The sequence below is a fragment of the Primulina huaijiensis genome, chromosome 4 (genome assembly GCF_012295235.1).
Source record: "Primulina huaijiensis isolate GDHJ02 chromosome 4, ASM1229523v2, whole genome shotgun sequence".
NCBI classification, from domain to species: domain Eukaryota; kingdom Viridiplantae; phylum Streptophyta; class Magnoliopsida; order Lamiales; family Gesneriaceae; genus Primulina; species Primulina huaijiensis.
The window spans coordinates 21,674,011-21,683,672 of NC_133309.1; the positions used below are offsets into that span (position 1 = coordinate 21,674,011).

The 9,662-nt window shown below is 35.8% G+C and overlaps 2 protein-coding genes across 3 annotated transcripts; both read right to left on the reverse strand.

Annotated features, from left to right (window-relative positions):
* Positions 1-59: 59 nt before the first annotated feature.
* On the reverse strand, positions 60-3,417 carry LOC140975403 (eukaryotic translation initiation factor 4B2-like). 2 transcript variants are annotated; one of them, XM_073439097.1, is made up of 3 exons: positions 2,220-3,417; positions 928-1,641; positions 60-382 (listed from the first exon to the last, which is right to left on the reverse strand). In XM_073439097.1, exons 1-3 carry the CDS (start codon positions 3,356-3,358, stop codon positions 364-366), a joined length of 1,872 nt encoding a protein of 623 aa, XP_073295198.1. In that variant the 5' UTR covers positions 3,359-3,417; the 3' UTR covers positions 60-363. The 2 variants fall into 2 exon arrangements, with proteins under 2 accessions (XP_073295198.1, XP_073295197.1); XM_073439096.1 differs by lacking the exon at positions 60-382 and adding an exon at positions 393-843.
* Positions 3,418-8,332: 4,915 nt separating this feature from the next.
* Positions 8,333-9,037, reverse strand: LOC140974974 (sufE-like protein 2, chloroplastic). Its single transcript, XM_073438468.1, has one exon. The coding sequence runs from the start codon at positions 9,035-9,037 to the stop codon at positions 8,333-8,335; it is 705 nt and encodes a 234-aa protein (XP_073294569.1).
* Positions 9,038-9,662: the final 625 nt, after the last annotated feature.

The following is a 9,662-nucleotide window of genomic DNA, read 5'->3' on the forward strand; positions in this document are numbered from 1 at the left end:
AAATATATATATATATATATATAAGAAAAAGGTGTTGAATAATCGATTAATACAAAGCAGAATGTAACCACCATAATATAAATTCAAAACAAGTAAATGGGTCAACGGGCAGAGTATGCATTTCAACAGTGTAGCCAACAACGTAAAGCAAGATAAAAAAAAGTACTTTCCTGCATCATCGGAAGTTCAGGATGCATCAATTAAAGATAACATTTTTAAAGCTAGTATCCAATAATTCTAGCTCCATTTTTCACAGCAAAATTCGGAGAATAAAAATATAAGGTGCCATTACATATATTAGAATTCCAACAGGTCAGATGTTAAAGCAGAAGACTTCTTGGAAGAATTCACAGCAAAAGAAAATCACCACCTTGATCCCGACCTGCCAGAAAACAAAATGGCCAGCATCAATCACATTTGCATAATGTATAGGCCGATTATATGAAGCAGGAGATCGTGAAGAATACATCAAGAACACCACAGATATAGCCATAAGCCACTATGACCAAGAAATATACATACGTTCTAGTATCAGTATGCAAAGTAATTCACCCCAACCTCCAAAACTAAGCACGTAGATAATTCATTCACTACTCCCCATGGAGTATGCCACAAAATTGTCTGCAAAATGGTCAAGCAAATGGCAACTTGTGTTCACATTAGCAAGGAGAATTTCAGCATATTGCCCAAAGATTCGATTTGATCTCTAAAATTCTAGCATTATCACTGTACAAGAGTTTAATCATTTAAATTCAACAGCAGATAATCTTTCAGAACATTGACAGCGATGGTTCCCTGATCTAAGGTCAGAGAGAGCTTCATAGGAAAAGTTTCCAACTTATGCTCTATAAGAAAGAAAATACAGTCCTTATCTATCATGAAAACCAAAAAAGAGTCTGAAACATAAAAGATGGTATATTCAAGTACCTCTCCACATCTCTGTTGCCCAAAAAACCTCTTCCACCACCACCTTGTGTAGCCCTTCTGTCATCCCTCGGTCTTCCCCATGAATTTACAGTGCCACGTGAACGAGGTCCCTCGCCATAGTCAATAGCTCTTTGCTCTCGATATGGTCCAGGAGTGAAGGAAGATCTCTCTGGAATGCCAACTCTAGGTTCTTCATAGACTCCAGGCCTGGAACGGGGTCTATCAGAAAAGCCAGAATGAGGGTCTTCATATGCTCCGGGCCGGGAAGGAGGTCTCTCAGAAAATCCAACTCTGGGGTCTTCGTATGCTCCTGCTGACGGTGGAGCTCTATCCGTAAAGCTAACTCTAGGATCCTCGTGCAAGCCAGACCGAGAATGAGGTCTCTGAGGGTAGCCAGTTCTATGTTCCTCATGTGCTTCACGCATTGAAGGAGGTCGATCATGGAAACCAGCTCCTGCATCAGGCACTCCAGGCCGAGAAGGAGGCCGATCATGAAATTCAGCACCTCTACCAGCTCCAGAACCATGCCTCTCAAAGGCTTTCTGACTATAACGAACTTTGTCATCCAATTGACGAACCAGAAGGTCCAATTCCTGCTGCTTTTGAAGTATGATTTCGTTCACACTGATTTGATCTTTCCCAGATTTTTGTTGCAACTCGTTAGTCAACAGCTCAATTTCTTCCTTCAAATTCTTTTCATCTTCAGTTTCAGGCCTGAAATTTATCACACATTCCACTATCAATAACATTTCCTTTTACTCGTGCCTTTTAATACTTGTGAAATCAAAGCACAATAAAACTATATAACAATAAAGGATGTGAACTACCATTTTGTCCAATACACTTCAAATGTTCAAGTTATAAAAGAAAAAAATAATCTTCGTAATGTTCTTCATACTCATATCCACTACACAACAAAACTCTACGTGGAAGAGTGGTGCATTCAAACAAAACATGCTACCAAATCTAAAAGAACAGCAAAGCTCTCTGGGGTAGGTTTATAGCTCGAACAAAATTCTTAGAAACAAACAATTATGGCAACTTTAAAATAACTTTAGCATGGATTGCAAAGAAACTAAATGCATTTTGACAAGCATAAAGCTATGAGCCATCATAGCCAAGAACTATTTGGGACAAAGGGGGTTTTTCCTTAATAGGAAAATTAGCAAATTAATTATGGTCTATAATCTGGGAAAATGATATGAAATTAATGGCAAAAATCTTGTCAAAAGCATAAAAGGACATAATACAGCAGTAATAAATTCACAATGGAAGAAGCATAGGGCAATAACCTATCAACACTTCGATGCTCCAAGTCAAGGTCAATCTTCTTCCAATCCAAGCCTTTCTCCTCAAGCAAAACTTCTCTAGGTTTCGCATCCCCAAATGGGTTCACTTTTGGTTTTTGCTTCACCGCTTCTTCAGCCATTCCCGGCAACAGCGACGCCGGCACTTCAGACCTGCTTGAATGCGAGCTTTGAGGCCTACTCGAATGAGAACTAGTTGGCCTGCTTCCACCAGCGGAATGCGGCTGCTTCTTCACTTCCAAATCCACATCCACTTTCTTCCAGTCCAATCCTTTATCCGCCAACACCTCTTCCCTAGGTCTTGCCATGCCAAACGGGTTTGGTTTGTTAGCTTTGGCCACCAACTCAGCCCCATCTTTCGGAGATTCCAAGACCAACCTCTGCGCTTCATTCCGCGTCCAACGATCGGAATCGGGCCTCGAGAAGCCTGATCCAAAACTTGAAGATCTAGATTGCTGTTGTTGAGATAGTGAAATAGGCTTCTTCATAGACGCCCAGCTGTCCACCCCATCGGCCCGTGACCCTCCAGCACCGGTATTTCCGCCCAGAGAGCTGTACTTACCTCCGGAATGAGTCGCACCTGAATTGTAATCGGGCAGGGATTTTTTCATCGAAGCCCAACTGTCGACCCCATCAGCTCGCGAGGGCTGTTGCAGTGGATTGAAATCCGAAACCCTAGCTTGATTTCGTCCCCTCGGATTCTCCTCCTCAAATCCATAAGATCTCCTCCCGCCCTCATAGTCTCGTCCACGATCTATTCCCGGCCCAGATCCAACAGAACGAGACCGGTTCCCATAGTTTGAAAACCCACCACCCAATCTTCCGTATTGCATTTCCTCCGCGGAGCGCTCCTTCGGCCCCGTAGGGAGCCGTAGCATTTCCTCATGAGTCAATCCACGGCTAGGACCAGGGCCGGCTCCGTAGCTAGACTTCATCGTGAACTCCTGCAAGGTCATCTTGGTCTTCTTCTTCGGCTTGGTGCTGACAGCATCCTTCAGGCACGGGAAGCTGGCGCCCCCGCCCGGCTGCGCCGCGGCCTTCTCGGCTGCCTCCCGCTCCTCCGCCTCCTCCCGCTCGGCCTCGGCTGCCCAGGCACCGATATTCCCCCATGGCGATTTCGACATCCTCGAATAAAGATCTGCGTATTAACGGAAAAATTGTTTCCTTTTTCAAACCTGAGATTTTAAATATGGAAAAACAAACAAAAAAGATTAAAAAAAAAACTAATTATTTAATATATAATTTGTTGGTGAAACGGGGCTCCGATAATGCAGCCGGAGCTCCGATAGTATGAAAGAACGTGAATGGGCGGCGGAAAGCAAGGGGCCCACGTCGGTTGGATATTTTGCGGGCACCACCTGATTTTGATTACGTGGAAGGATTTGATTGGGTGAAAAGTGGGTTGGCAAGGTGAAGACATGGAAATAAATATCTTACAAAGTGCTTTGTTGCATAGCACCACTTCATACAAATTCAAGATTATATATAATGATTTTTAAAAAACTAATATAAAGATGTTTATCAAACCATGTTAATTTGGAACCATTTCAAATCATGTCCGATTTATAGTAGATATCTTGTGAGACGGTCTCACGAATCTTTATATGTGAGACGGGTCAATCTTACCGATATTCACAATAAAAAGTAATACTCTTAGCATAAAAAGTAATACATTTTCATGGATGACCCAAATAAGAGATCCGTCTCACAAAATATGATCCGTGAGACCGTCTCACACAAGTTTTTGCCTCCGATTTAATCTGGTTCGATCAGAAACTTAATCGGTTTCCAAATCGAACTGAATCGAGTGTGAATATTATATTATCAGGTTACTTGAAAATGAATCTGAAATCATTTCAATTTGATTCGGTTGATTAGTTGTTTCTGATCCGATAGTTAATTTTTTTTTATTAATTTGTTTCATAAATAACTTCTTTATATACATATTTGTAGCAATATACATANTCTAATTCAATTTAATTTTGATTTCGATTTCGGGTGGGATTATACTCCAAATTTATCTGATATCCTACACGATTGGTAGATTCCATAACCCACAATCCGGAACCGGTTTAATCTGATCCCGAACCGATCCATTATTGTCCAATAACATCCATAATTCTTGTATAATAACAAATATCATTTAAATACGAAGCCTAATTCCACTCATTTTTAATTTTTGATCGTTTTTTTTTTTTTTAAAAACATGGATATATTGATGTGACACTACACTACTTTGTCGACGTCTATATCACATTAAAAAAAATAAAATTGCCAAATAATAGTAACAATAATAATAATCCTGATGATGATTATGAAATAGACAAAAAATAAATTATATTTTGAATCAATATAAATTGGGGTCCATTTACATTATCTTATTGGAGGTAAAAACTTATGTGAGACGGTTTCACGGGTCGTATTTTGTGAGACGAGTCTCTTATTTGGGTCATCCATGAAAAAGTATTACTTTTTATGCTAAGAGTATTACTTTTTATTGTGAATATCGATAGAGTTAACATGTCTCATAGATAAAGATTCGTGAGATCATCTTATAAAAAACCTACTCTTTATTGAATGTGATAAATATGGACAAGTGGGAAGGGATTTATCCGAGCATGATATTTAGTAAATATCAAATTAATGTTAAACTAAACGAGATGAGTTGGCTGACATTCATTGTCCATTGGTAAACCATTAATTGTGGTGCAATAATGGCCTTCTTTCTTCAAATTTAAAATTGTGTGTTAAAAATTTCAAACTTCATTTCGTCTCATATATTTAAGTTTATGTATTTTTCATAAGATTTAAAAAGTTATAGAAAAAATAAATTTTACTAAAAGATTCCACATCTTACCCTTGATTTAATGAATTTTGTCAACGGTTAAATTTGACACGTGTCATCAACTCTGATATCAACTGTAAGATTAAACAATTGTCGTTTTACTAAATATTTTAGCTGATACTTCTATCTTTTTTAAACTATACAACAACTTAAATGTCGTGTATCGATCATTTTCTTAACAAAAACAATTATTACACGCAACGTGTTTTTTTTTTTTTACAATTACTTGAAATGCACCTCATATAGACACAAGGCCATGATACCAACACTTCTTTTGACTAAGCACGCAACTCAATTATTCATTGCTTGTTTTAGTACTTCAAGCAAAATTGCTTGTGGAGGAAGACACGATTGAGCAAGCAAAAGATTTGTCATATATATCTTAAATTTCTAAAAATTAAAATACCATATATTATTTTTTATTTTTATAAATCCTAAATTTCTAAAAATTAAAATACCATATATTATTTTTTATTTTACTTTTTAAAAATAAAAATAAAAAATTTATGTTTGAAAAATATAAAATTGATTATTTTCAACTAATTCTTCCACCACTACTTTGTGAAATAGCTTCACACTTTATCCCTCGTGGCCGACCAGTCCATTACTTCTCCCCGGTGTTCTCCATTTTGTGATTGTCATCCTAAAGTTTGTGCTAGGGATATCAAGGATAAGACAAAAATTTGTGTGAGACGGTCTCACAAGTCGTTTTTTGTGATACAGATATCTTATTTGGATCATTCATGAAAAATATTACTTTTTATGCTAAGAGTATTACTTTTTATTGTGAATATCGGTAGGGTTGACCCGTCTCACAGATAAAGAGTCGTGAGACCGTCTCACAAGAGACCTACTCCAAAGATAATGTCTATTTCATGGTCAATTGGAATTTGATTCCCACAAAATCAAAGAATTTGGTGAATATTTTAGTATGTTTTGACGTCACATCATTATTTTTCGATGTGATATTAGCATTCCGTTAAAATAATACTAAAAAAAAATCAAAGTTACTATACGTCAACATTAAAACTATACTTTAAATACTTAATATCAAAATCCAAAATATTATAAATAAGTGATAATAAAACAATATTCTTCCTATAAAATTTATAGAATCACACGTTATTAAATAGAAAATTGTCTACTTCATATTGGGAATTAAAATATATTTCAAGAACCGCATAAATGTACAAAAATTAGCATGTCCCCACATGCTTGCGTATTTAACTATATTAATGAATTTTATAATATATTTAAACAGATTTCCAAATTTCCTACCAAATTTTGCAGTTCTCTTATTTTGCAAGATATTTCAAATTTTCAAAACACAAAACCTATTTGAAACGTGTTAATTTGCAAGAAGTGTTTATTATCCGATCTGAATCATTAAAAATTAATTTTTTAATGTAAAAATAATAATATTTTATACTCTGGATATAAATCAGATCGACTCATCTTACGAATAAAATCATATCACAGAAAGACCTATTTTTTTTTTCAAAATCAGCCAACGAATCGCGTCTAAGTTACAAGGTTCTACGTGTGATGTTTAATTACTCGTTTAAGTTAAGTTTAGGAAAATTTTCATTCTCATTGTATATATATTTAAAAAAATCGAGTTTCATGCTGATAAGACAATTCCTTCGATTCTCAAAATATGGACAATTATTATACTTCAACATTGTTAATATATAATCTAATAAATTATACTAGTTTGGGTATGTTAGTACCCTAAGTTTCAAATATAAAACTTCATTTCTTCTTTCATTTATTTCAAATATAATACAATTTTATATTTAACATTATTTTATCTTCTTTTTTTTTTTTTTATCAATATATCGCTATCATTAATATATTAACCACTTGCAATATTTTTTTATTCTATTAAAACACATATTAAATACCAAAAATTAAATTAATCAATGGAAAAACATATATATATATATATATATACTTATGTATGTGGGACATACAACATAGGGAGTCGAGACGGAAGCGGGTTTTATATAACCATTCCCGCTCCCATATTGTATCCTCATCCTAATACTCGTCTACATCCCTGTTTCTTTTCGGGTTCGACGAATCCCGAAACCCAAACTCACGAGATCATCAAATCCACATCCCCGTTTCAATTTCCGCTTAAAAAATAGTAATGAAACTGGGTAGAAGTTCTTTGAATCCGAACTTATTATTACTATTATTAATAATATTAATATAAATANAAATAATATTTTATACTCTGGATATAAATCAGATCGACTCATTTTATGAATAAAATCATATCACAGAAAGACCTATTTTTTTTTCAAGATCAGCCAACGAATCGCGTCTAAGTTACAAGGTTCTACGTGTGATGTTTAATTACTCGTTTAAGTTAAGTTTAGGAAAATTTTCATTCTCATTGTATATATATTTAAAAAAAAATCGAGTTTCATACTGATAAGACAATTCCTTCAATTCTCAAAATATGGATAATTATTATACTTCAACATTGTTAATATATAATTTAATAAATTATACTAGTTTGGGTATGTTAGTACCCCTAAGTTTCAAATATAAAGATTTCATTTCTTCTTTCATTTGTTTCAAATATAATACAATTTTATATTTAACATTATTTTATCTTTTTTTTTTTTTTATCAATATATCGCTATCATTAATATATTAACCACTTGCAATATTTTTTTATTCTATTAAAACACATATTAAATACCAAAAATTAAATTAATCAATGGAAAAACATATATATATATATATATATACTTATGTATGTGGGACATACAACATAGTGAGTCGAGACGGAAGCGGGTTTTATATCACCATTCCCGCTCCCATATTGTATCCTCATCCTAATACGTCTACATCTCAATTTTTTTCGGGTTCGAGGAATCCCGGAACCCAAACTCACGGGATCATCAAATCCACATCCCCGTTTCAATTTCCGCTAAAAAATTAGTAATGAAACAGGGTAGAAGTTCTTCGAATCCGAACTTATTATTACTATTATTAATAATATTAATATAAATATTATAATTATCGAGACGGACACTGCGACAAAAATAATATCTTTATATCTGTCCGAACTATTTCGAGGATAAAAAAAATCTCCGAACCCAAAATTAATACTCACCTCATTTTGGGTTTTTCCCTAGTTTTGACAAGATAGTATTATCCATATTTTGGTTTTCTTCTTTTATCAACTACTATTAATTTTTGTCATTGAGAAAAGCAAGCAAATGAAGTTTAAGAACAATTAACAAGCTATAGTTTCTTTGCAATTTCCTTTGACAATGATCAAAGAAGAAAAAGCTTCATCCATACATTGATCTTTCATGTCCCTCTCCATCACCAAATCTTTAGTCCTTTTCTGCATACTGATCAGCACATTATGCCAAGAATTTACTCTCGATTTACGACTCGGTAACCCCACATTCATCTCCACCAAATCCTCGGTTTTCACGCACAAAACCTCGTCAGGCTCGGCGCCGTCGAGCAGCCAAATCAAGCAAGAACAGAACCCTTTCGCTATCTCGGAATCACTGTCCACCCTGTACCTCATTAGCCCAGTTTGGTCCATCTTCACCTCCAGCCACACCTGCGCCGTGCATCCCGTCACACGATTTTCTTGGATTCTTGAAGATTCATCGAGCGGGAGGAGGAGGGTGGCGTATTGCAGAAGTCTCTTGACTCTGTCCAAGGGTTCGGGCAATGATCTGAACTCGAAATCCAAAATCCGCACCTTTTCGAACACGCTCGAGGTTTGCAAGCTGGCACGTCCGCCTTTCGTCAAACAAGAGGCCGAAAGAACTCGTGGGTTTCGTTTCCTTGACAGGATGTGGAAGTTACAACGGGAAATTCGTGGGTTTTTAGAACCAATCTTCGTGAGATTGTTTCGAACAACTTGAAGGGGAATCCGTGGATTTACGCAGAAGAAACCTTGCATCACTGTTGACCCCATCTTTGGCAACAACAAAAACCCACCAAAAAAATAAGAGGAAACTATCACACAAGGAGGAGTATAAACACGGCAGACAACAAAACTCAAAAGTGCAGCAGCCCCCCGGTGTGTGCGTGAAATGTGTGTAACTCCAGATTAACATACGTATATCTCTCTCTGTGTGATTTGTGGTCTTGTTGTGTATACTTCGAGTTGCTCGAGTATGACAGATGTCTGATTTTCGAATGGATGAAGGGCCTAGAGATCCTTGGACTGCGGGCCTTTGTCCATGGGCAAACCTCGAGAGAGAAAAAGGTTTATTTATAAGGACGAATTCTTGCCACGGGACAAGCAAATTAACCAAACCGTAGTTAATTAGTTAACTAAGCTCATACGGTCAAAAAATAAATTTCCATATGGGAAAAATATTTCCTTACAAGAAGAACAAATTCATGGCAAAAATTTGTGGAAAACGATCTTACAGGTCGTATTTTGTGTGACGGTTCTCTTATTTGGGTCATCCATGAAAAAGTATTACTTTTTATGCTAAGAGTATTATTTTTTATTGTGAACATCGGTAGGATTGACTCTGTCTTACAGATAAAGATTTATGAGACCGTCTCACAAGAGACCTACTCCAATATAT

Bases quoted from the DNA above. Each gene is read 5' to 3' on its own strand.
- LOC140974974 (XM_073438468.1), bottom strand. From the start codon at position 9,037: ATGGGGTCAACAGTGATGCAAGGTTTCTTCTGCGTAAATCCACGGATT.
- LOC140975403 (XM_073439096.1), bottom strand. From the start codon at position 3,358: ATGTCGAAATCGCCATGGGGGAATATCGGTGCCTGGGCAGCCGAGGCC. The intron at 1,642-2,219 runs GTTATTGCCCTA...GATAAATTTCAG, and splicing joins GAGCATCGAAGTGTTGATAG to GCCTGAAACTGAAGATGAAA. The intron at 844-927 runs GTACTTGAATAT...TTTCTTATAGAG, and splicing joins GGCAACAGAGATGTGGAGAG to CATAAGTTGGAAACTTTTCC.